Source organism: Neovison vison, chromosome 12 (genome assembly GCF_020171115.1).
Source record: "Neovison vison isolate M4711 chromosome 12, ASM_NN_V1, whole genome shotgun sequence".
In the NCBI taxonomy this organism is placed as follows: domain Eukaryota; kingdom Metazoa; phylum Chordata; class Mammalia; order Carnivora; family Mustelidae; genus Neogale; species Neogale vison.
This window is the reverse complement of record NC_058102.1, coordinates 20,049,363-20,076,971: the sequence shown is the minus strand read 5'-3', so window position 1 is coordinate 20,076,971 and position 27,609 is coordinate 20,049,363. Positions and strand designations below refer to the sequence as shown.

Genomic DNA, 27,609 nt, shown 5'->3' with positions numbered 1-27,609 from the left:
TGCCTCCCTAGCACATGGAGATGTAAGTAATAATGACGGTTGTGCTCAAGGCAACTGAGAAAACTTCCAACCCTCTGAACTGCCTTTAATGCCTAGTATCGAAAACTCAGCCATCTGCTTGCAAAGCCCAGCTGCCATTCACAGTGTACCGTCTTGGGTTTTTGGTATGTTTACTGCTCAGGTTTTGTCCTATAAGGTGACAGTAAGAGCAGTGTTTGGTAGGTAAGAATTTAATTGTGAGTTAAGTCTGTTGATTCTAATGCTATGTCCTTTGTGAACATCTTGAGTGAGTTTGAATTTGCTTTAGTGATTCTTCTCTGTTAAATAGTGAGTGACATGGGGCGCCTGGGTGGCTCAGTGGGTTAAGCCTCTGCCTTCGGCTCAGGGTCCTGGGATCAGTCGGGCTCTCTGCTCAGCGGAGAGCCTGCTTCCCCCAACATCTGACTTCTTCTTTTCCTACTTGTGATCTCTGTCTGTGTGTCAAATAAATAAATAAAGTCTTAAAAAAAAAATAGCAAACGATGTTTTGGGGAGGGTTGGAAAATTATACACTGAATTTTGGATTGGTACCTACAACTTATTCCTTAAAGCACATGCTTCTTTCCAACCTCCGGTTGTCTGAATTGGGATATTTGTATTTTGGGGTGTTCTATTGTAGTTTATTACCCATTTACTGAACTTGCCTCCTATCATTGCAGGTGCCACTTCGTTATTTATTAGGGATGTTGTATGTTAATTTCAGTGCCCTCTGGGATCCTGTCATTGAACTCATAAGGTAAGCATGGGTTAAACAGATGAAGCCGTTACATTTTTAACTATGGCAGAGTGATCAGGCCACTATTATTTTTCTTCTAGGTGTGATTTAAATGAATGGGTGTGTATAGTATCTATAGCTCCAATCCTTTTGGGGCAAAGTAAAGAAAAAGGAAACATCAGTTATTCTCTCTGTTCTCTCCAAGTTTCTTAACAGTTCAAATGTCCTTTGAATGTTTCTTTGTGAAGTGAAATAACTTTGGAGGACTTTCTCTTTCTACTTTATATGATACATCTGTATTGTTGAATTTTTTTTACAGTGACAAGATACTATAGAATAATTACAAAATTCTATTTTATATATATTGAGTCAGTGAGCCACACTTCAGTTCAAAAATAAGGACTTTTTAAAACCCTAGTTGTCTAGTGTCTAAAATTCCCTTAGCTCTAAAAAGGACATTGATAATCATATAGAAAGTACATATACTGTGTCTCGTATGTAGTCTGTCCTTTTGTAGGCATTTGTCTTCAGATGGTACTCTGGCTTTTTGTCAGATTAGAGATCCATCATGTGTGACTTCTCAGAACCCTAACCATCAGTTTTTATCTGATAGAAGTAGAGTAAACAAATCTCTTTCCAATTTGGAACCGGTATGTCTGCCTTTAAGAACCATCAAACCATTATGCTGAAAACAAGGCCTTCCTTACATCAACTTCTTAATTTAATTTATTGTTTATTGCACTTAAGGAAGAATCTGATACATGTGTTACCAGTAGCCCATTGTCAAAAATGTTGGTTTCTTACTTACTGAATGCCTTTAATGTTCTCCATGGCTAGTTGGCTGTCTCCCTGTTGGGTACATCTATCTGAAAACTGGTTTATTTGTCATGTATAGTCAACAACATATATAATTCAGTTTTGTATAACAGTTATCCACCTTTCCCTAACAATCTCTGTTTTACCCAGGAACGTCCCTGTGGTCAGAGGCAGGGATGACTAGGAACTGGAGACTGATCTTTGCTAAGAAGCCCTTTAATCTGGACTGTCACAGGCCTCAGAATGCATGAAAAAAGTAGCCAGGAAAAAGGGAGGCAGGAGTCCAGCCTGTGTCACTATGGAGACTGTCTTCAGGTTGCTGCTCGGTAGAGCTGTTGGCTAAGACCTGCGTAAGAGCCTCTACTGGCCCCTCATCTATTCAGGAACACAAACACCTAACATAGACACACTCACACACTCTTAATCACAACCCGCTATAGCAATAAAAAGGTATTGGGCTGTGGCATTATTAAAGATGGTGTCTAATCTCCAAATGTAAAAAAAACAAAACAACAACAACAAAAAAAATGGGTGCTGGTGAATGTTGACCCCCTCCTTGGAGTCCATTTGGTTAAGCACAGGCCTAGAGGTAACCAATAAAATATTAGGAACAGGAAAAAAAAAATCATATTCTTGGAAAATTATTGGCAGAAAGAATTGAAACATTTTGAGCTAATGTTGCTAAGATACGAGATAATGCAAACATTTACGTGCTCCGTCTCTTCAAATTTTGAAAGGTATGCATGTTTCATGTAGTTTTTATTTGCCTTTTTGTTAACAATAAATATATTTTAATTTGGTGGCGGAAAAACCAACACTTAACATTAGCTTTGAACAAACAATTTTCTCTCAAGTCTTCTCCTTTCTTCACTGTGCCATATACCTCATGCCTGATGCCCTGTTCCCATTATATTGTACCTTTAAAAATAGTCTACTTATAGGAGTCTGCTTAGATTTTTAAAAATACCCTTCAGTATTTTATGAGTATAAAAATAATTCCTCTTCAAAAAATTAAAAATAGAAATACCATATGATTCAGTGTTTCCACTACTGGGAATTTACCAAAGAAAACAAAAACACTAGTTCAAAAAGATATATGTTTGCTGCAACGTTATTTACAATAGCCAAGATATGGAAGCAACCTAAGTTGTCCATCAGTAAATGAATGGATAAGAAGGATGTGGTGTATGTATTCTATAGAATATTATACAGCCATGGAAAAGAGAGAGATCATGCCATTTGAGATAATGTGAGTGGACTTAGAAGGACCTATGCTAAGTGAAATAAGTCAGACTGAGGGAGATAAATATCAGATGATTCCACTTGTAAATGGAATCTTAAAAAAACAACAACAAAAGAAATAAACAAAAAGCAGAATTAGACTTATAAATGCAAAGAACAAACTGATGGTTGCCAGAGGGGAGGGAATGGGACTGAGCAAAATGGGTGAAGGGGAGTGAGCAATACAGACTTCCGGTTATTGAATGAAGAAGTCACAGAAGACAGAGCATAAGGAATACAGTCAGTGAAATTATAATAGCCATGTAATGGAGCAGCTGGCAGCTACGTTTGTGGCGAGCATAACATAAAATAATAAACTTGTGAAGTCACTAAGTTGTACACCTGAAACTAATATTGTGTGTCGGCTATATTCAAATTAATAATAATAATTCCTGCTCAGTGCAAGCATTTTGAAAAATATAAAGAAGTACAAATGTTGTTTAAGCCCTATATTCAGGGATAACCTACTTAAGTTTTAGTTGTATCTTTTCACTTTTTTTTTTTTCCAGTGAGAGGTCTTTTAAAAAGGATTATAGCACATATTCTGTTCTGTGATCTTTTCTCTTAGTTCCCATGCATATGAAATGGAAAATAAGCAATTTTGGAAAGTCTACTATGAACATCTAGAAAAAGCAGCTATACACGCTGGTATGTAAGGGGAAGTAAAGGGTAGGTTGGGAAGAAAAGAGGTTGTTTATTTAATTTTTTACTCCTTTATTGCACAGGAATGGGGAAACAAATGAGAAATAATTACTTGGTAAAACCTTCAGATACAATTTATTGTTTCCTCATATATTAGAAAAAGAAGAAAAGTCCTCACTTGAGGAAACACATAGGACAAATAATAACATTTCTCTAGTGGTTCTGATGACTTTTCTCCTTGCAGAGAAAGAGCTGCAAAATGATGTCAGAGATGAGAAGTCCATTGGAGATGAAAGCTGGGAGCAGACTCAGGAAGGGGATGTTGGAGCTCTTTATCATAAACAGTTGGCATTGAAAACTGACTGTCAGGAAAGACTGGACCACACCAACTTTCGTTTTTTGCTCTGGCGAGCTCTGGCAAAATTCCCAGAGAGGGTAGAGCCACGGTCCAGGGAGCTCTCCCCACTTTTCTTGAGATTTATCAAGTAAGTATTCCTTCCTAGGAACATCCCTGGTAGAGTGTGAAGAGAAGTTGCGAAGTCTGAAGTCTTAAGCTTCCAAGTAGCCTGAGTTTTTTATATGTCAGTCATGTTTTCAAATCATGGACATCTGTTTAGCACTGGCTCTCAGAGAACTAGTTTTTGTCACCACTTAATTTTAAAGGAGTCAGATTCTCACCAGCCTATAAATAATGTTAATAAAAATTCCAGGTTAAATTTAAAAATCTAAAAATAAAAATAACAGGTTACAAAATAAGAAAGGCCGTGTTGAATTCGATCAATGTATAATGTCCTTGTTGTTTCTTGCCCTGTTTGTTATTTTATTTCCTGCCTGGGGCTTTATTTTCCAGTAACCCAAGCCCAGCCACTCTGTTGTGAGCCTCCTGATGTTTCCCAGAATGCTGAGGGAATGTACTCTCAAAGAATAACAATAACTTTCTGGAGCATTATTTAATTATGACTAGGTAGGCTGTGTGAGAGTTGGATTACTTTAAAACTCTAAAGATAAGGGATGTGATGTACAGGACAGTACTAATCATTCAATAAAAAGTATCTTTTCTAGTAGCATTTCATTTATATGGGAAAATGCCATAGGTGTAGGTTAAGTGGGCTACAAAACACAACATGCTTGGTTTGTTCAAGGAATAGCCAGGAAGTCTCAGTGGCTGTAGTAGTGACCCTGGGGAGAAAGCAGTTGGAAATGAGGGCAGAAACTTAACAGGAGACCAAACTGTGTAGGGCCTTTAAGTGATCGTAAAGGACTTTGTTTTTTTCTCTTAGTGAAATGGAAAACCATTAGAAGGTTTAAAATAGAGGGATGGCATGACTTAAATTTTCTTGAGGATTTTTCTGTCATATTGAGAATAGACTGTAGGTTGGCCAGAGCAGAGAGACAAGTTTCAGAGATTATAAAAGTCCAGGCAAGAAATGATGGTGACCTGACCAAGGTACCAGGTACTAGTTATACCTTGTACGTAGCACAACTGATGAAAGGTAGTTGAATTCTGGATATTCTTGGATTTTAATTCAGTAAAAAATATTTTTGAAGGATTGCAACCCGGTCAGCCTATGGGGTGTGGTCAGCCAGCAGATTAGATGTATGGGTGTTTGGGGCAGGAGTATGGCCTGGAGGGTGGAAGGGAGGAACTAGGGATGTGTCTTAAGGGTTTGATCTGAGTGACTAGAAGAAGAGAGTCACCATTTATTGAGATTGAGAGGATTGCAGATGTTTGCACGCTTGTGGGGAAGATTAGGAGCTCATTTATCCCATATAATTGATATTGGGATATTGAATAGACATCTAAGTAGAGGTGTTAAGTGGGCAGTTGAATTTGGAGTTTTGAGCTGACGGGACAGGTTTGGCCTAAAGATTGTAAATTTGAGGATCATCAGTATACAGGTGATTTTTTAAGTTAGGAGAGCCGGGATGAGGCCACACCTAAAGTGCAAATGTAGAGAGAGAGGACTTCCGAGGACTGATACTGATATTCAGAGGTTGAAGATAAGGAACCAGCAAAGGAAGCCAGGAAAGAGTGACAGAGGAGGAACCAAGACTGCATAGTACCTCAGGAGCCAAGTGAAAAAAGTATTTCAAAGAGGTAGTTATCAGTTGGGTCAAACTTGTCTGAGGCATCAGTCAGATGAAGCATAAGGCTTGACCGTTGGCTTTAGAAGTAACCTTAACAAGAATTGTTTTCGTTAACCTGGTAGGGATGAAAGCCTGATTAAAATGAGATTAAAAAGAAATGAAGAAGAAAAATGAAAATAGCAAGTATAGACAGTTCTTATAGAAAAGAAGCAGACGGGTGGAGGGAGATGTGGGAGCAGAGAGCTGATTTTGCTAGGTTGCTATTTAAGATTCAGACATCATATATTTCTATAATACTGGTATGAATGATCCAGAAGGCGGGGGGGAGACGGGTAAGGGGGATATGTAATGCAAGAGAGGGAATAAAATTTCTGGAGTCATGTCTTTGAATAGTTAAGATAGGATCCAATGCATAAGTAGAAAAGTTTACATGAATAATTCATTCTGGCAAAGGTTATAAGCAAAGATTCGGGCTGATCAGTAGATACCATGGGAGAAGAGTAATGGTTTTTCACCTGACTCCTCAGGCTTTAATTTACTTACAGAATGAAAATAGTAATGTTTAGCTTCGTTGCCTTGTTTTGAAGAATGATAAATATTATTTTAAAATAATATTTATCATTTGTTTTGTGTGCATAGAGCTATACTTTATGCAAGCTAGGACTAAGAGTGTTACTAGCAAATAAATTTCTTACCATGTTAAGTTTCTAAATTATTTCCTAAGAAAGAAGTAGATTACAAACGGATTATTAGAGATGGAGAGAGGAGCCTGTAAAAACAGGTGGTTTTGAGTTTAAGAAGACTTAGAGACCAAAGACACAATTTTTTTTAAAAAGATACACAATTTTTTAAAATATTTAAAATTAGTTGGCAATGATTACCTGTAGCGAGTACTTTTATAGATGATCCAAGCCAAGTAAAAACTCAAATGTCACCTTTAATTCCAACTTCAAAATATATTATGGGCTTTTATTTTATTTTATATTTTAGTTTTTGATCTGACATTTATATTTCTAAGTATGTTTCAAATAATTCCGTATTAGAATTTGTGAATCCCTCGTAACCATTCTTTGAAGAAACCAAAGCAGAAGTAAGAATGACTAACAATGACAATAATATGCCGATAATAGGTGACGTTTAATGAGTACTTGCTGTGTACTAGGAGCACTCCTATAAGCGCTCTGTGTGAGTTATCTCACTTAACCAATGTGAGTGAACATGCTGTGCATAGAGAAAAGGTTTAAACAAATATGTCCTGTAAGGTTAATTGAGTGTTGAGAATATAGCAGGGATGTCATTAAGTAGATGATGGTATGGTTTATAACTGACAGAGCAACTTTGTTCATTTTAATTCACTCATCCCTTTTTAATGTGTTAAGTGCTGGATCCTGCTGGGTGAGAATACAAAGCTGAATATGGTTTAGCATCCCAGCTCTCCAGGTATCATTTAATGTACTAACCTGGAGTTGAACATGTGTTACCCTGGAGTTTCTTCTATGTGTTGGTAGGTTGCTGTCCTCAAACATGTTATTTTATCAGTTTATTTTTGAGTGAGGACCTATGAATAACTGCTGAATGAATGAATTAAAGTGACACAAAACCAGTGCACTATGTGACAGCCTTCAAGATGATATTAGTTACTTAAAACAGTGGGCCACAATTAAAAGGATAGAATTTAATAAAAATAAATGTGAATACCAATTGCACAAGCTTAGTTTGAAGAGACAAAAGGTAAAGACTTACTGATTTTCATGGCCTGTACGTTCAGTTTGAGTCTGTGTCATGTTGTGACTGCCCCCTAAAGCAACAGAGTTGACCATTCCATCTGTCTTACCAGACCACATCCAGAGGACTGAATTTCGTTGCAGCACTGTGTTTTTGCAGAAGGACATTGGCAAAGCAGAATGTTTCTGGTGGAAAGTGACCAACATGTTCTTAATGCTATACTTTAATTAGTTATTTAATATAATCCTACCCTATACCACTTCCTCCAGTTATGGTTCCAAAAGCAGGGAGACTGATTTCAACTCAGTCCAAAATATTTTTAACAGTGGGATTTTTTAAAAGCATAACTGCCATTAGTGGTAGATTTGTCAAATAGGGTACTTAAGCGGGGCTGAATAAAAAAAGACTAAGTGAGGAGGCATGGCTAAGGTGCCGCTGATGACTCCTCCGTGCCTGACTCTGAACCGTGGCCGTGCATCCAGCTGCCATGAACAGAGTGAGGAAATTGGGCTTCCTCTCTTTCCACTATAGCAATGAGTATTACCCGGCAGACCTACAAGTGGCTCCGACCCAGGATCTGCGAAGGAAAGCCAAAGGCGAGGCAGCAGAAGAAGTAGGAGAGGAACCTGCTGCTGGAGATGCCGAAGAGCTGGAGGAAGAGGTGGCGCCCGTGGATGAACCCTCTCACAAGAGAAAGACAAGAAGAGCTGCAGCAAAGTAAGTTCAGCGCTGCTGACAGACCATAGGTCCAAGGTTCTAGGAGAAATGGGAAGAGACCTCTGATGGCCTGTGTGCGACAGAGCCTTGGACAAGGTGAACCACCCAGATAATTACTTACATAAGTGCTATATATCCTGGAGATTGTCTTTTACAGCCCAAAGAAAATGTCCTGTCTTCAGAGTTTTTTGGTTACTTGCTTGTTATTACTTATTTTTTTCTTATTTAGCCTCAGACTGTTAGAATTAGAGGGACTTTGGGGGTCATCTAATCATAAGTTGTTTTTACATTGAGAGCAGTGGGCCTGGAGTGTTTGAATGCTCTTTGACCTTTGTCCTTCACGTTGATGGCACCAGGTGTCGTGTTTCTGTGCTGGGGGACCACATAATGGAACATCTCTTCTCTTATAAATAAACGTGTCAGCACTTTTACTTGGCCTTTTGAGTTCTTGCCTGGCTGCCTTTTTTTCCTCATGCTTTTACATTCTCTTTCCTGTTCTGTGGGTTGTTCATTTACCTAAATTGTTAAGAAACCTTGGAAAGAGTGGAGGTGATCAGGCTTGCAGAAGTTCTTGCAGCGTACTTGAAGACTGCATTGGGGCAGCAAGGATCCAGTGTACTGGTGCTACCGTGTTATTTTAAAACTTAGGATCTCAGTCTGATGCACGCATTTGTTGAGTCTTCCCACAAGCCATTTATTGGTTCATCCATTCAGCAGCGGTATTGAGTACCTTCTGCTAAGGGTTGGGCTGCAAAGATGAAGGGTACTTAGCTTCCACTGCATAGGAAGCACAGTCTGATGCTTGGTCAAATTTTTTCACAGAAGTATTTCTAAAGGAGTTCAAGGGCAGGACAGATACAAAAACAAAAACAACAACAAAAAACAAGGCGTTATAGGAATATACTAAAAAAGTGACTTATTTTACCACTAGAAGACTGTTAAAAAGGAGAGGGCCCCACTGAAGCTGAAAGATGAAAGTCGGCCAGGCAGCTGGGGCAGGGAAAGACTCTGCCAGCCAATGGAAACAGTGTGTAAGGCCCCGGGGCAAGAAAGAACGTGGCCGCACGTCCTGAAACTGTAGTTCCTTCTGTTTCTACCTGGCAGATCTCTTGAGCGTTCTGTCCCCTCCTACTCCCTGTCAGACAAAGACTGCTATTTTGTTCTTCATGTCCTCAGCAAATAGCTAGCAGAAGATGAGTCCTCATCTTTGATGAACAAATGAATAAGCTATCTATCCAGTCATGCCTCTTCGTTTCTCACTCCTGGACCTTTGCTGTGTGTTCCCCTTTCTGCTATGCCCTTGACTCATTTCTGCCAACTGAAATTCTGCTTATACTTCCAGAAACAGTTCCTCTGCTGCTTCTTCACTGAAGCTTTTCTTGTCTTCTAAACTGAAAGTTCTCTTAACTCGGCTTCAGACTTTCGAAGAGCGATCCATGCCTCTATCATGGTGCCTCTCCTTTCCTTGGATATTCGTTAATTTTTTATAGATCTGCCTTGTAAATCAGAAAGTCTCTAAGGATGAGGTCCACATCTTAATTTTTCTGCCCCTTGTAGCAAAACTTAAAATATTGCTAACATATGCCATTGAAAAGGTGAGTAAATTGGTAATCACATTCCTAGTGCCACACATTCCTAGTGCCACCTCAGTACATTCATAATCCCAAATTTATAATCTTTCATGGAATATGCATCTCACTGGCAAGTATTTATTGAAAACATGGAAACTGGTTTCTGTTCTCTTTGGCTTTTTTTTTTTTTTTTTTTATAGTCTCCACCCTGGGCGTGGAGCCCAAGGTGGGGCTTGAACTCAACAACCCTGAGATCAAGATCTAAGTTGAGATCGCAAGTCCAATGCTTAACTGACTGAGCCACTCAGGTGCCCCTCTCTTTGGCTCTTTAAGGCTACATGGCTCATAAAAATATAATAAATGTTGGGGGGAAGGAATGGATGTTTTGAAAGAAAGTTTTAAAAGTTTATTTGTAAAACTGTAAGGACTCAGTGGTAAGTGTATAGGGACATTGTATCAGTCAGAGCTCTCCAGAGAAGCAGACCAAGAGGATGAAGGGGTGTGTGTATGTGTGGTGTGTGTGTGTGTGTGTTTGTATGTGTGTGTGTGGATAAAGAGATCTATTTTATGGAATTGACTCACATGATTATGGGAGCCAACAGGTCCAGAAGCAGGCTGGAAAATGAGGAAGAGAGCAGGCTGGAAAATTAGGAAGGATCCAGTGCTATATAGTCTTGAGTACAAAATTCACAGACTAGGATTCCTATGCCACAGTCTTGTGGCAGAATTCCTTCTTCTCTGGGAGACACCACTTTTTGCTCTTCAGACCTCATGGATGAGGCTGATCCACATTATTGGAGGTAATCCTCTTTATTTATGGGCCCAGCACACTTCCGCTGTGCAACTCTGCTTAATCCTCTTTATTTAAAGTCAACTGATTTTAAGTGTGAACATCTACAAGATAAATAATTGCAATACATAGATTAGTCTTTCATTACATGCAATTTAATGTTCTGATTAACTACTATAATTTAGACCAGTTGACACATAAGACTAACCATCATAGGCATTTAAGCTAAATATAAGCAGAAGTGCTACCTTACCCCCATTTCTGTATCATATGTAAGAAGGTCATAACTTCCAGATTATTTTCTCTGTAATAACCAGTAGGATTTTTTTTTTAAGATTTTTATTTATTTATTTGACAGAGTGAGAGAGTGCACGAGGAGGGGGCCTGCAGAGGGAGAGGGAGAAGCAGACTCCACGCTGAGCAGGGAGTCTGACACGGGGCTCGATCTCAGGACCCCGGGATCATGACCAGAGCCGAAGGCAGACGCTTAACCGCCTGAGCCACCCAGGTGCCCCTAACCGTAGGATTTTTACAGTTGTGCGTTTTTCTGCCCAAGAGCAAAGAAGAGCATTATTTACTAAACTTTTAGGAACAGAGGCCCTGCAATTCTTATTTTTTCATTCAATCCTTACACAAAGTCCAGGTGATCTTGTCTTTGTCAAGATGAGGAAAATGAGACTCTGAAGCATTCAGCCACTTTCCTCAAAGTCAGTACCACACAATGCAGCTTGGTTTCTGTCTCTTCATTCTCCCTGCTTTTGTTCCTGAGACAGGGAAATAAAACCTCTCCAAATTGTTAATTTATTCATTTGGGTTTTTTCTTTAAAGCCCTAATACATCTTACCAATTATAAACAGAGAGAAAACAGTTTGTTTCCTAAGTGTTTTTAAAGCTTTCTGGAAGAAGTCAAGTGAGTAATTATAGTAGAAGCTCTCTTGGTCTCTTGTAGTGGATGATGTCATTGGCTTGGAGTCACATCTCCATATTTAACTTTTGACCACAGTGTGTTGTTCTTTCTTCTTCCTTCTTAGTAAGCAAAAGCTGTGGTTATCAAATATGGACTTCTGCTTCCTGACATCAGTGTTTATGTCATATGAAAATGAGGAAGAATATATTTTACCACCTTCCTGTCTACTGCATAGAAACTAGATAAGGAATCACTCCAGAAATTTTCTGTGTTCAACTTTGCAAATATATCACTGTTTTGATTACTTCCTTCTATGTCTGGTTTAATTTAAAGCATTCTGAACACATCCTGAATGATTTTCTGGGGTGGGGGAGCCTAGATTTCAGGGGAAGGCAGCCTGAGAGTTAGAATTTCTGGAGAATAATTTAAGCTTCTTTGTATAGTTAGCAGGCGTTTGGTATATTTGTCAGACTAAAATTGATGGGCACTGTCATCTGAAGAAAATCTCTGGGGATGAGGTGCTGGGTGGCTCAGTCAGTTAATCATCTGCCTTCAGTTCAGGTCATGGTCTCAGGGGTCCAGGAATCGAGACCCACATTGGGCTCCCTGCTCAACAGAGTCTGCCTCTCCCTCTCCCTCGGCCCCTCCTCCTTGGCTCGTGCTCTCTCTGTCATGCTCTCTGTCTCCAATAAATAAATAAAATCTTAAAAAAAAAAAAAAAAAAGGGAAAGAAAACCTCTGAGGGCACCTGGGTGGCAGTTAGTTGAGCATCCAACTCTTCATTTCAGCTCAGGTCATAAACTAAAGCTCACGAGATGGAGCCTTGCATTGGGCTCCGCACTGGGTGTTATACCTGCTTGGGATTCTCTCTCCCTCTCCCTGAGCCCCCACCCCACCCCACATGCATGTGCTCTCTCTCCCTCTGGCTAAAAAAGAAAAAAAGGAAGTCTCTGTTCTTTAATAATTCTGTATTAACCTATGGGTTTTGGTTTTGTTTTTTTAGGCAATTAATTGCTCATTTGCAAGTTTTCTCTAAGTTTTCAAATCCACGAGCCTTATACCTGGAATCCAAATTATATGAACTGTATCTTCAGGTAAGCAAAATAAATCCTTGCCATAGCCATTCTTTTTGACTTTTCTGTCATTTATTTACTTTACCAAAATCATTTTTAGCTTTTTAATAATTGTTGATGAGTTGGGCCCGTGTATGCATTTTAAGTACAGTGTTTTAAAAATTAATAATTATTTTCTACATCCTGAGAAGCAGTTTTAGACTATACTAATAATTGTTAATTTTAAAGAAATTTTGGGTGACTAAACATTGATCAGCTGTATTAACAGTGGAGGTTACGCCAGAAAAAGGTAGCTACTTTTCGTTTCTAAGTAAATTAGCCTTACGCAGTGCTGGGATTTCAGGATCTATTACACTGAGTGAAAGCTGATAGTTGGAATAAGAATCTGTTGCATTCACAATAACAAGATCTTCAGTTACAGAAAAGATTGCAGAAAAAAAAATTTTTATGTCAGAAGCAGAGTAAACATTGGATGTCATTCTAAGCCATCTGGGGAAACAAAATTTCCTTTTTTCATTTGGATGTTTTTTAGGTGGAACTTCCATGATTTCAGCAGAACTTATCTTTGTTCTGCCCATAATTCAGATACAGTTTGTTTATAAAGCTGGAGTTCAAAACTGCAAGAAGCAGAATTCTTAACTTAACTGACCTGAAAGGCTCAAGGCCAGGGTCTTCTTTCCTGGCATCTTACTGACCGCTATAGCTTTCACAGCATTGCGGGAGCTTTCCCTCATCACAGGACCAGCCCTGCTGTAAACTCAAATTTATGAAGGGATTTGGAGGGTCTGTCATATGGGATTCAGGGGTCAGAGTTTTGTTTCCATTTAGTTCCATTTAGCATGTGTTCTATTCATGCTGGCTGTACCTCCAGGAGGATGTAAGGCTCTTGTCAGCAATCAGCTTTAACCCACATCTAAAAATTTAGATGATAAGAAACCTAGTTTAGCAAATTAACACAAGTAAATTACTATCCCATGGTGTGTGTATATGTGACTTCATTAATTTATTTTATAAAATATCATTCTTAGTTGTTGCTACATCAAGATCAAATGGTGCAAAAAATAACCTTGGATTGTATAATGACATATAAGCATCCACATATCCTCCCTTACAGGTAAGTTACTCGAAGCTAAAGAAATGCGCTTTCCTTGGCTGGTTTTTATCTTTCTGCCTTGAGAGCCTTTTCTAAAATAATTTTCTGAAGGCCTGGAAATTTCCTTTTTCTACTATAGTCATAATGCTATTTTCAGATAAGAAATGAAAATTGAAAGTGTGTTTGTGTATTAAAAATTTTTCTCCATAGATAATAAGGTAGTAAAGAGACTACTAATTGATAAGTATGTGTTGAGAAGATTATATCATTTTTTGTTGCTTTAGTAATGTCAAAATCTTAATGATTACGTAGGGAATCATAATGATTCACTCTCAATAAGAACTGAAGAAAGCTTTTATATTAATCTCTTTTAAACAGCTGAATTATTGGCTAAGTCTTAATTCCTCATAATCACTTTTACCTTTTAAAATTTGAAAACTTGTCATTTTGTGAAAATTTTCCTTTATAGGTGTCAACCACAACATAGATATTTTTATTTCATTTCATATCAACATAGATATTTCAATTTCAGTTATACATATTGCTGTTCTACATTGCATTTTTTAAAGTACCATTGATTATTAAGCGATGATTTGTGCTATATTCCATTTTTAAAGGGAAAACTTACAAAGATTGCTTGAAGACAAAAGTTTTAAGGAAGAGATTGTACATTTTAGCATTTCTGAAGACAATACAGTAGTGAAAACAGCCCACCGAGCCGATCTGTTTCCTATTCTGATGAGGTATTTACACTGTTTAAAACTGATTTGTTTACAAGTTGATTACAAAAACAATTGTGAATATACCACTATGATTTTTGCAGGGATTATGATTTTTTAAATTTTATTTTGTTTATTTAATTTTGTTATAAAAAAACTTATTTTATTTTGATTTTTTTAATTGAACCTTTTGAGGAAATCAAATTGTTATAGAGACTTACTTTAAAATATTTTGTTCCTAACATTAAGAAAGATTTTGCCATGGAGTCATTTCAACAGTAATGTTAAAATTAAATCCTCTGTTCCTCTAAGCTTTATTATTGAGAAATAGTAAAAATAATTCATTGGGTATATAACTATGAGATATAAAAGCTATTGATTTTTGGTGTTCATTATTTAATCATCCACATTACAAACCTTTCTTATTAGTTTTAATTGTTTTTAATGGATTTTCTTGGTTGAAAAAGTTAACAGTAACAGTCATCAAAGTGTTAGTTTCCTATTTAAAAAAACCCTTTGAGGAGGTGCCTGGGTGGCTCCGTCAGTTAAGCATTTGCCTTTTTCTTGGGCTTTGATCTCAGGGTCCTGGGATCGAGTCCCAGGTTGGTCTCCCTGCTCCCTGGACACCCTGCTTCTCCCTCTTTTTCTGCCTCCCACTCCCTCTGCTCTCTCTCAAATAAATAAATAAAATCTTTTTTTTTTTTTTTAAAGTGGGGGGAAGGAAAAAAAAAAAAACAACCCTTTGAGTTTCCATTTTAATGGGAATAAAGTAGAAAGGCCTGGTATGACCTAGCTGCCGACTGCCTGTCCAGCCAGCCACACCACGCATTTGCTGCCACCTTCCCTCAAAGCCCACTTCTGTGACGGACCTGCTGTTCCCTATGCTTGGAACACATGACCACTAGCTCTTCTTTTTCACTCATTCTCCTCAAATGTCGTATTGTCAGGATGCCTTCCTCTGTTACCTTGTGTAAAATTGCACCTTCCTCTATTCACCCATTAGTCCCTGACCTTGCTTTATTTTTCCTCACAATCGTGTGACATAGCCTCCTACTTACCACTTGTCTCCCCTGCCAGAAGGTAAACCCCATGGCCTGTAGAAAATGTTAGTCAAGTTAATTTTGCATTCTTTTATGATTTAAAAAAAAAAAAACAACTCTTTTTTCTGTCTTTTAATTTACATAGGTAATCTACACAGCATAGCAGAATTAGCAGTGCTGGTAGTGTTTGTAGTTATCCCTGTCTTGCTACTGGATTTAACAGTAATGATTCTAGAGCAGCCCTTCTTAAAATTCCGTCTGTTCCTTCTTGTCAGGGGCTGTCAATGAGATGCTTTCAGGGGGTCCAAGAGGTAGGAGCTTTTTTTAGAATACTACTAAGAATTTACCTTTTTCCATGGTGCCTATGTTTGTGCTGACATCACAAAACAAAGAGTGGGTAAAACTGGTGCTGCCTTAACACTTACCAGGACAGTGGCTTCATTACCACAACCTGGAGTTAAAAAAAAAAAAAGAAAAGAAAAAAAGCTAGTTTCATTTAATGTTCTTGGTGAATCTTAAGCACTAAGTACTTGTCTTTTTATTGTTTTATATGACAAAGTAGGAAGTGTGCATAACTCTGTGAATACGAGTTGTCTCATAGAATGGCATGTTTTCCAGATAACTGATGCAGGTTACAGAATCATTTATGGCTAAAGATCCATTCAAAGTGCAAGATAGATAGACGGATTTTAACGTAACAGATCACAAAGCTTCTTAATATGGTTTCAGATTCTGCATTGCAACCAGCCTTTAAGAAATAATCACTTGTTGGGGCGCCTGGGTGGCTCAGTGGGTTAAAGCCTCTGCCATCGGCTCAGGTCATGATCCCAGGGTCCTGGGATCGAGTCCCACATCAGGCTCTCTGCTCAGTGGGGAGCCTGCTTCCCCCTACCACTTCTCTCTGCCTGCCTCTCTGCCTCCTTGTCATCTCTGTCTGTCAAATAAATAAATAAATAATATTTAAGAAATAATCACTTGTTGAAGTTTGGTGTAGTATCAAAGTGGGATATCCACAATGATCAAAGAATTACCTGAAAGCTTACAAAATAGTTTTTCCTTTCTTCAACTGCATATCTATTTAAGGCTGGATTTTCTTCAACTATAATATGTTACAGTTGATTGACTACAGAAACAGGAAAATCTAGTTATTTTCCAATAAGCAAGACGATAAAGAAATGTGAAAAAAAGAAAGTAAAACATGCCTTTAGACTCACTATTTTTGGTGGGGAGAGATTTGGAAAATAAAATTATTTTTCATTAAAATTTTTATGTTAACTCATTTTAATTTCTACCAAGATAAATATCGATAGATAAAACTTACATACACAAAAGCTCTTTGGAGACCTCAAAAATGTTTAAAAGCATAAAGGGGTCCTAATATTGAAAAGTTTAAAAACCACTGGGTTCCAATTTTGAATGTTAAAGTAGTAACATTTATTATAAATTAACATTTGTCATACTAAGAAAGTAAGTCAGTCCTATCACTAGGCGGTATTTTATCAGGAATGGATAGTTGAATTTTATTAGAATGCCTATTAAGCATGTATTAAAATGATTATATTAACTTTTTCTGTGAGCCATTGATCTATATCAGCCCAATAGGCTTTACTAGTGATTCTTGCATTCTTGGGATAAGTCTTTATTTGGCTTTAATATCGTTTTAATGCAGCACTGGATACTGTATTTAAAGAAATGGGTTTTACATCTGTAAGCAAAATCAATATATAATTTTATACTTTTATTTTTGTTCTTCAACCCATCTCAATATCACAATTATACCGCCTTCAGAAAAGAGAAAGGACTGTCCCTTCTTCCTCTTAGCTATGAAACTTTATAGCATGAGAATGTTTTCCTTGAAAATTTAAAAAATTCATTTGAAAAACTATATGGGTTCCATGTTTACTTATGATTAGTTCTATTCAGGTTTCTAACTTCTTAAGTTCCTTTTGCTTATTTGTTTTGTTTTCTTTTCTTTTCCAGAAGATTACGCATTTAAGACTTTCTGGTTTCCTTATTTTACTTAACATTATATTCACTTATTTCCTTTTAATCTATGTATTTTCATTTTAATTTGGCTTGCCTATTTTACTGCTTTTTTCCTCCTACATAGAACCACCTTTCGGCTTTTATCTTTATTATTTCCTTCTTCCGGCTTCCCTCAGCCTTGTTATTGCTTGGGGGTGTTTTTGTTGTTGTTGCTCTTGTTTTTCTGATTTTTTTTTTTTAAGATTTTATTAATTTACTTTACAGACAGAGATCACAAGTAGGCAGAGAGGCAGGCAGAGAGAGGGGTGGGGGGGGAAGCAGGCTCCCTGCCGAGCAGAGAGCCCAGTGCAGGGCTAGATCCCAGAACCCTGGGATCATGACCTGAGCTGAAGGCAGAGGCTTTAACCCACTGAGCCATCCAGGCACCCCGTTTTTCTGATTTTTCTATGTTAAATATCTAATTTCTATTTTCATCCTTACTTGTTTTATAATAACCTTTCAAGTCTGTCTTATTGCTGCTATTCTAGCCTCTTAGGAAAACAGAATGACTAGTATTGTGTTTTAAGATTAATGTGCAAACAAAATAATGTTCTTTTGGCTTTTTTAGAATTTTGTATGGCCGAATGAAGAATAAGACTGGCAGTAAAACTCAGGGGAAAGCCGCTTCAGGCACCCGCATGTCCATTGTCCTGAGGTTCCTTGCTGGGACCCAACCGGAGGAGATTCAGATATTCTTAGACCTGCTGTTTGAACCTGTGAAGCACTTCAAGAATGGTAGTTCTCAAGTTTCTGCTACTTTGAATGTGTATTTTCTGCTGTAGACTTAAGATGTCTCTAGCTAGGTTTCCTATGCTCTTAGACATCTTTCTAATGGGATTGTTCCTCCCAATCTCATTGGTGGCCTTTTGGCTGAAGTGGAGTTAGTTATTTTAAATTTTGATTGAATTAGGTGGAGCTCACAATTTATCCTGGGAATTATCATCATCCATGGGTTAGTAAGCCCCTGCTTAGAAAATGTGTATTTTGGGGCATGCCTGGCTGGCTCAGTCTGTGGAGCATATGATTCTTGAGCTTGAGGTTGTAAGTTCGAGGCCCACATTGAGTGTAGAGATTATTTTTTAAAAATAAAATAAGAAAGAAAAGAAGTGGGGCACCTGGGTGGCTCAGTGGGTTAAGCCTCTGCCTTCGGCTCAGGTCATGATCCCAGAGTCCTGAGATCGAGTCCTGCAATGGGCTCTCTGCTCAGCAGGGAGCCTGCTTCCCCCTCTCTCTCTGCCTACTTGAGCTCTCTCTCTGTGTCAAATAAATAAAATTAAAAAAAAAAAGAAGAAGAAGGAAAGAAAGAAAAGAAGTGTGCATTTTGTTGTTGTGCATTTAGACTATGACTTGTTGAATACCTCCTGTACCCTGGATACTTTTGAAAATAGAAAAGTAATTATTTATTCTCTCAACCTCACCATCTAAAGTGAATAGTATAGGTATATCCAATGAGACAGAATGCTCTCTGGTATGCAATATTAGTAGTTAATAATAATAGCTAATATTTATTGAGTGCTTACTCCATGCCCAACATTATGATGGGCCCTTTTACATACAACTCATTTGATCCATAAAACAACCACCCGAGGTATCATTACTTGACTGTTCCCATTTTACCAATGAGGAAACTGAGGCTTAGAGAGTTTACTATTTTGCTTATGACCATTCAGCTAGAAAATGGTAGCTCTTTCTGACTATAGAATCTCTTTCTCACCCCGTAATCGCTTTGCTTTAGGCAAACACAGGTATTTATTTGTATGGTAATATGTTGTATGAAATTTTGTGGGTTTTTTTTTTTTTATGACAATGGATTCAGCTGTTAAGATGTTTTCGTTTAGTGTAATATTGCCCTGTGAAGGAAGCTGGCTTTGATGAAGACAAAGGCATTTGTTCAATGAAACAGCTTCCATTGTAAGAGGAGAGCTATATATGATACTGTTTTTGGATAGAGCATTTAGGTGTATGAATTAGCAAGCTCATGATTTCATACCAGTGGTTTGAAGTAAAGTTCAAGCAATAACAATTCAAGTCTTTTAAGTAAATTACAAAATCAGTTTGGTGCCAGTTTATAAAGGACTGTTGTTTTATTTATTCATCAGTGGTGTCAAGAGAAAACATTTGATCTTCAGCATTCAAGAAACTCCTAATGTAGCAGGCAGTACATTTTCTATGAAACTGCTCAAGTCAACATAGACAGTGAAAGCTGAGAGTGAGAAAAATGCATGGGAGTTGCTAGGTGGAACAAAAGACTAATGCTATTTCAGGTTTGGGGACTAGTCTAAATAGGATGAGAATGGAGATTTAGTTCTGGCACAAGTTTCTCCTTTATTCTCAGTTTCCTCATCTGTAGTGTGGTAATACTAAAACCTCCCAGGCCTAGTTCACTGAATTTGGTAAGAGAATCAGAAGAAAATACATTAGGAAAGTATATTATCATGTATAAATCATTGGAACTGTAGAAAATACTTTATCATTGAGGGAATTGAAAAAAGGAAGCTGTAATTAGAGAGTAACTAACATTTCCAATTGAAAAAAGGAAGCTGTAATTAGAAAGTAAGTAATACTTCCTTTTACGTGATATCTTTGTTTCATTAGGAGAGTGTCATTCGGCAGTCATTCAAGCAGTAGAAGATTTGGATTTGTCTAAAGTTCTTCCTTTAGGTCGTCAGCATGGTATCTTAAATAGCCTTGAAACAGTATTAAAGAACATCAGTCATCTGATCAGTGCATACTTACCGAAGATTTTGCAGATTCTGCTGTGCATGACAGCGACGGCATCACACATCCTTGACCAACGAGAAAAGGTGAGACAAATTCACTGTAGTTGCTTTTTTCTTGGGCTAGTAAGAGTCTGCATTTTACTTGGGAAATTGGTTGGGACCTGAATATCTAATAGTCTTCACTGTTTTAAATTTTTATGAGCAGTTGGAGGATGCAAATTATAGGTGACCCTTGAACAACAGTCCACTTAAAAATGGAACTTTTTTTCTGATAAACATAGTGTAGCACCATAAATGTACTTTCTCTTCCTAATGATTTTCTTTTTTTTTTTTTTTTAAGATTTTATTTATGGGGCGCCTGGGTGGCTCAGCGGGTTAAACCTCTGCCTTCGGCTCAGGTCATGATCTCAGGGTCCTGGGATCGAGCCCCGCGTCGGACTCTCTGCTCTGCTCTCTCTCTCTGCCTACCTCTCTGCCTATTTGTGATCTCTGTCTGTCAAATAAATAAATAAATAAAATCTTTTAAAAATAATAATAAAAAATTATATAAAAAGTTTTTATTTCTTTATTTATTTGACAGACAGAGATCACAAGTAGGCAGAGGCAGGCAGAGAGCGAAGAAGGGAAGCAGGCTCCTTGCTGAGCAGAGAGTCCAATGCGGGGCTCGATCCCAGGACCCTGGGATCGTGATCTGAGCCAAGGGCAGAGGCTTTGACATACTGAGCCACCCAGCTGCCCCCCTGATGATTTTCTTAATAACTTCTACTCTACCTGACCTTATTTTAAAGTAAGAGTACATTACATAATAGATATAACATACAAAGTGCATGTTAATCCCTGTTTATGGTATTGGTAAGGCTTTCAGTCAACAGCAAGCAATTAATAGTTAAGATTCTGGGGGGGGTCAAAAATTAACGACTATGCAGGGGTTCAATGCCCCTGACCCCTGCATTATTCAAGGGTCAGCTGTATATCACTTGTATATTTTAAAGAGATTTTAAATAATAGATGTGAGTTAGTTCTATATATGGGGATATAGCTAGTTAGTTCTATATACAGTATATATAGTACAGTTAGTTCTATATACAGAGATAGCTGATCTGGTATTTCACATTTTAATTTCAAGAGCCTAGAGGTATAAGACATCTTCCAACTTTATCCAGAATTCTTGGAGAATAAACAATACAGTTAGCATCACCCTTGTTACTTTGAGATAAGAGCTGCACAGAGATCTTTGGCAAGTAAAAGCTTGCCTACTGTAAGTGGGATGGTTTGAGTAAAGATAAGTAGCAAGACCCGGCAGCCAGCTAACTGCCAGAAGCTTCACAAGATGGTGCTCAGTAAATATTTTCTGAATTGTATTAAAGACAATATATTTATGTGCTGTTGAAACAAGTTTGTGGGCATAAGTATTGGGAAAGCTTACGGAAACTTAATGTCTTTATGGACTAAAGGCTTCTTAGTGGGACTTGAAGTGAAGATCTAGACTCAAAGATTTTTGCTGTTGATTCTCAGTTAATGATAAATGGGCACAGTTTTAATTGGGCTTAAATTTGTTTCATTTGATTTGTTGATATGCCTGGTGAACAGCCTCTCAGATATGGTAATGTTAACTGAAAATTGACAGCCAGAATTTTATGCTGGTTTGTTGTTGGTTTTTTTTTTTTTTTGGACTACACATGGACATAAATCTCCTTTAGTTGATGAAATGCTGTCCTCTGATTACCAAGCTCCAGGGATTTAGAACATACCTTCTGTTTTTTAGGCACCATTTTATTTCCTTTATTCTTTCATTCCTTTAACAAATATTATTCGAGCCCCTGCTATGTGATAGGGACTGTTGTAAGCACTGGAAATGGAACAGTAAACAGGGAAAACAGAAATTCCTGTCCCCTTATTTATTTAGTAAATATTTATTTCATGCCTACTATCTGCCAGACATCATTCTAGGTGGGGAATGAGACTCAGGTAAGGACTCAGTATAATGGGAGAAAAAGACTTAATAAATACAGAAATAATGAGAATAATGTCACTTGGTGGTGAGACCTGAAAGGGAAATAAATGAGAACCTCTGCAGATCTCTCTCTCTAACTTTCTTCCCTCCAGTATTTCTGCCTATCAGTTCTCCCCACACTACTCCATCTCCTCATCTTAGGAAGATGACTGGCCTGTGCCTGGACTCTTCCTTCTCACACTTAGCTTGAAACTCCAAGCAGGAATCTGGGGAACATATAGGATTCCCCTTATCTGTTTACCCCTTTAGGACTTACTGCCCTTTGCTGCCTGCTATCTAGTATCTGAAAATTATTATCTCATAGATTCTCTTCAGTTTTTTAGTTGCTTGAGAAGGAAGGCCAAATCAAGTCCCTGTTGATCCATCTTGAACAGACATGGAAAAACTATGAGAAAGGAGGAGGCTGAGAATAGTCCTCTGACAAATACAAGGCTAAGAATGGCTCCTGGTCCCAACAGCCAGAGCAGAAACCCCATAAAACCCAAGGCACCAGGAAGAATCCTAGGTAGGGGAGTGCCTCAGTAGTGGAACCAGATTAGCTCAGGAATAAAGGCTGCCCTGGCAACACCTAGCAAAGCTTATCATGCTTTTCCCAAGTAAATTAATTACATCAGAGAACAAAACTCAAAAGCTTTCAAATGATTTAAATGAAAACAAAATTCAGTGTCTCTGACATCCAGTCAAGTTTCCCCAGGCATGCCAAGAAGGATGAAAATTTTACTCATAATAAGGAGAAAAATCAATCAATAGAAGCAGACCCAGCCTGCTTTTTGCTCAGATGATAGAATTAGCCAAAAACTTAAAACAGCTATTAGGGATACACTCCATATATTCACAAAAGTAGAGGAAAATATGAGCATGTTGAGGAGAGACGTGAAGATGTGAAGATTTTAAAATAAAATGAAAGGATGTGATAGGAAGTAACCAAACTGGGAGTGAATAGGTGCTGCTTTTATTAGGATGGCCAGTGTCCTGTCTAAGGAAGTAGTATTTGAATTCCTCTATCGATTCAGCTGTGGGAAGAACATTTTTAGGCAGAGAAAATGACTAGTAGTGTAAAGTCCCTGAGGTAGAACAGTTTTGACAGATCTAAGAACAGACAGAAGGGCAAGTTGGATAGAGCACAAGGAGGGAGAAGAATCATGTAAGATAAAGTCGAGAGGTAGGTAGGGCCTCATGGGCTCTGAGATGGATTTATTTCAAAGTGTACTGGGAAAACTGGAGAAGTTTGAAGCCAGGGAGTAATAAGGTCTGTTTGATGTTTTTAAAATTTCACTCTGATTACTTTGTGAAAAAAAGGCTTGTAGGGGGCCAACACTGGAAGCTGAAAAGAGGTTTTGGAAAATTCTTTCTCTGTGTTATATATTAGGGGGGAATTCTGTGAGAAATTTTCATTTATGCCTTATAGTGAGTGATAGTAACTTCATACCTGGGTATATTAAATCATAAAAGGCTAGAGATTTTATAAACCCTGTATAATTTCTCTGACTTTTTGGTTAACTTAGAAGAAGTTACTCAGTAATGCAGCCTTACTTCTGAGTCAACAATCAGTGACTCAAAAGATCATTTATGCAATTTTATAGATCATTAGTTAGTGAGGTGCTAAGCTTTTTGTCAGTTTGGAGCTTTTTAAAAAAAATTCATGGACAAGTTCAAAGAATTCCTTGAGGTACTGTAATGAATTACTGAATAGTAATACTGCTTAAGTAAGTTAAACTTCTACATGTGGGTATTTGAGCGAAGTTATACATTTACTTTTTTTGTATCTTTTAATTCCTCCAAGACATTGACTGACACTGAAGTGTATATCATGAGGGTTATTTTTGTTTGATTTTATTATTTTGGAACATTTAAACAACAGAGTAACTTAATGTACATGAAATTCAGTCATGTAGACTGTTCCTCTAGGAACTGAAGTCTACAATTTTCTTCATGATGTTGTGGCCATAAAACTTGATAGTCATTATTTAGAGTATTGTGTTGTCTTCATAAATTTCAGGGTGGTTTTTAGATTTTGATGTAGCTCACTAAGGTCACATGTAAAAATAAGTTGGCCACTTATATATCCAGAGACCACAGTATATTAATCAAATGGAAAAACATTTAGTGGTTGCGCCTTACCCCATTTGTTTGGTTTTTACAACATTCCTTTAAAATCCACTAGAAATTCTGCCTCTTCCCTGAAGCTTTTTTTTTTTTCAAATTTATAATCTGCCCCCCCCTGTTGGATATCTTTGGCATTTCCAGTCTGGCACACTATTTAATACATTTTCCTTCAGTGATATTTTTAAGCTGAGGTCAGACCTTTGGCTGTAATACCATTGGACTTAATGGTGGGGGTCACTAACTTACTGTGCTCTGAGCCTGAGCAAACTGGCCACGTATTTGTGATTTTGTAACCAGTAGGGAAGGAGATGCCAGTAGAAGTAGCAAAGTCTATTATGAAAGAGCTTTGCCGTTAACTCAGGCATCCACCCACTCCAGCCTGTGTGCCTCTAAACAGACAGATTATAATTTTTTTCCAAATTGCATTTTTCTTTGAACTCTATGTTTTGAGATCTTCCCATACCTTGATTCAGTCGCCTCATTCTCTTATACTATATGAAGTATTCCACTATATAGAGAGACCATAAATTCTTTAACTAGTCTCCTAGACTAATGTTAACAAGAATGATTGAAAACTCCTAGTTTTAGAAAAAATAAAAAATAATACAAGTTATGAAACAGTGAAAAAGAAAGTCACTTCATTTGAAATAAAGGTTTATTGCCGGGGGGAGGGAGGGTAGGGAGAGGATAGTGGGATTATGGACATTGGGGAGGGTATGTGCTATGGTGAGTGCTGTGAAGTGTGTAAATCTGGCGATTCACAGACCTGTACCCCTGGGGCTAATAATACATTTTATGTTTATAAGAAAATAAAAAATATTTTTAAAAAAAAGAAATAAAGGTTTAATTTTTCCCCCAATCTAAGGCATTTTGATGGCAAAAAATAAGAAAAAAGAAAAAGAAAGGTTTGTTTTATTTAGAATGTTCTGTTCATAGGAAGGAATCAGGATTATATTTGAGACAATTACTTAGCTGAAGAAATACAACAATGTCGGACACCAAACAGCTGTTCCACTTGTGATTTTTTTAATGTGATTTTACTTGGCAGTGATAATGGAACACGTCTCACCATTTGATTTTTTAAGTCTCTGCTTTCCTATCTTGTTCAATGAGAAAAGCAGTGTGATATGATGAGTTGAATTTCCATGTAGATTAGAGCCACAGTCAATAGACTTAACAGCATGTCCAGGTTGATTCTTAGCCATCTGAGCAACAGTGCCTCCTTGAGGAATCAAGGATAAAAATGAAACATGTGTTTTTAAGAGAAGATTTTGTTTTACAGATACAGCTCAGGTTTATTAACCCACTGAAAAATTTAAGACGTCTTGGAATCAAAATGGTAACTGACATCTTTCTGGACTGGGAGTCTTACCAATTCAGAACAGAAGAAATTGATGCTGTATTTCATGGTGCAGTTTGGCCCCAGGTAAACTATATTACTACCCTCTTCCGGGATACCTTCTGTTTCTTCCTTTGGTATGACTTTAACCAGCACAGTCTACACCCAGACATGAATGCCTATCCTGGCCTTTTCTTTTACATCGAGTCTTCCTTTGTTTCTGAACATTTTAGAACACTTTGCTTTGCCTCCACTATCACCTAAAGCTCAAGAGCTGGTTTCTTTAATACCACGACATTTATAGTTAAGGTTAATTTGAATATGGTTGTGTTTCTTAAGCAAATGGAATATAACTGTTACAGCACCTCCGTGATGTGTCTCTGGATTTTTGACAAGCATAAGGGAAAATACACAGATATCCTTGTTACCTTGTTTGTAACCATTTTGTGATGACTCCTGTTATTTAACTATAGCTAAAAAGACTATGGAGGAGACTTGATTTTAGGAATTCTAGCTGCTTGAGCTCTGTCGTTTCTAACCAATTGAAACCTAAAGTACCTCATTCCTTCTAAGGGTCTAGCACTTCTTGCTCCATCTTTGCCATTTTTCCCCTGTAACCATTATTTTGGATTCCTTTATTTTTTCTTCAGTCTGTCCTTTAAATGTTAATCTCTGTCCCTTGGCTGTTTATCCCTTGGCTGTTTATCCTCTTGGATTTCTGTACTTGCTCTGCTTTTTAGTTGTTTTTTCCCGACAATTCTGTATGTTTTTATTTTGTATTCTGTTTTTATTTTGTGTCCTAGATCACAAGGCTTGGATCTGAGAGTCAGTATTCTCCTACTCCTCTGCTAAAACTAATTAGTGTCTGGAGCAGAAACGCAAGGTATGACCATTTTTCTCCCACCTTTAAAAAGGACAGTGTTTTAGACCATTCTAGTCAAAATGAGTCAAGGTTACTAATAATATGATTTATGGTGAAATACTATAGGTGCAGTTAAAGAGAATAAGGTAGCTGAATTTCAGAATAATTTCAGAATTTTCAGGTTTAAAGAAAAACACAAGCTGCCGAACAGTGTAACCCAAGAAAAATACCTATGCATGTGTATAAATATAAGATGAAGTAGAAAATGCCTAAAAGGATACGTGAGAAACTGGTAATGTTATTATAGCATGTGGAGGTTTGGGTACCTCAGAACAGGGAAGAGGTAATTTTTATGATATATCTTTAGAGTGTTCATTTATTATTTTTGAAAAAGGGAAAAATAGGGGGCACCTGGGTGGCTCAGTGGGTTAATAAGCCTCTGCCTTCGGCTCAGGTCATGATCTCAGGGTCCTGGGATTGAGTCCCATATTGGGCTCTCTGCTCAGCAGGGAGCCTGCTTCCCTCTCTTTCTCTGTCTACTTGTGATCTCTCTCTGTCAAATATAAAAATAAAATCTTAAAAGAAAAAAAAAAGGTAAAGTAACATTTTGCAGTGTAAGTTAAACTTATACATATTTTAGTAAAACTGTAAAGTTTCATTAAAACTTAAAAATCAGGGCGCCTGGGTGGCTCAGTGGGTTAAGCCGCTGCCTTCGGCTCAGGTCATGATCTCAGGGTCCTGGGATCGGGTCCTGCATCGGGCTCTCTGCTCTGCAGGGAGCCTGCTTCCTCCTCTCTCTCTCTCTCTGCCTGCCTCTCTGCCTACTTGTGATCTCTCTCTGTCAAATAAATAAATAAAATCTTTAAAAAAAAAAAAACTTAAAAATCAGAAGTACTGTTGTTGTTAGGGACGTACTTCCAACTTTTCTGGAAGAAAAGCGCTCAAGCACTTTTAGCACTAACTATGTTGAAAGTGCTTGAGCTCTTCTTCCAAAGATGATAAAGTGGTAAAACTATCTGAATTTTTTTGGTTTTACCCTCCTGCTGATCGTTAGAGGACTACATCCCTGAAGTAGAACAGTTGCTGGTTTGCCACTGGCTGGATAGCCTATGTGCGCTCTATCCTTGTTGGTGTGTTTCCCCTGGGTAGGATGCTCCTGTCATTTGTGTGTGTCTTTCCTCTTTCATACTGGGGATGGATTCACCACCTCTCCCAAAAATGATGCTGCGCTCTGAGTATTGCATATGCTAACACGGTAAACGTTTCTTTGGTCTGTACTCCTGATTCCCATGTTGTACAGCATTGGTTTTTATGTGAGTATATATAC

General features: G+C 37.7%; 1 protein-coding gene across 1 annotated transcript in view; it reads left to right on the top strand.

Moving 5' to 3' along the window:
- Positions 1 to 27,609, top strand: part of UTP20 (UTP20 small subunit processome component) — a 95,847-nt gene that overhangs the window by 26,506 nt on the left and 41,732 nt on the right. Inside the window, exons 19-29 of the mRNA XM_044227214.1 lie at positions 699 to 775; positions 3,420 to 3,499; positions 3,738 to 3,978; positions 7,838 to 8,023; positions 12,295 to 12,385; positions 13,393 to 13,478; positions 14,075 to 14,200; positions 17,810 to 17,976; positions 19,837 to 20,045; positions 25,364 to 25,507; positions 26,224 to 26,303. Of these exons, the coding sequence (XP_044083149.1) occupies positions 699 to 775; positions 3,420 to 3,499; positions 3,738 to 3,978; positions 7,838 to 8,023; positions 12,295 to 12,385; positions 13,393 to 13,478; positions 14,075 to 14,200; positions 17,810 to 17,976; positions 19,837 to 20,045; positions 25,364 to 25,507; positions 26,224 to 26,303 (1,487 nt within the window). The remainder of the gene's footprint in view (positions 1 to 698; positions 776 to 3,419; positions 3,500 to 3,737; positions 3,979 to 7,837; positions 8,024 to 12,294; positions 12,386 to 13,392; positions 13,479 to 14,074; positions 14,201 to 17,809; positions 17,977 to 19,836; positions 20,046 to 25,363; positions 25,508 to 26,223; positions 26,304 to 27,609) is intronic.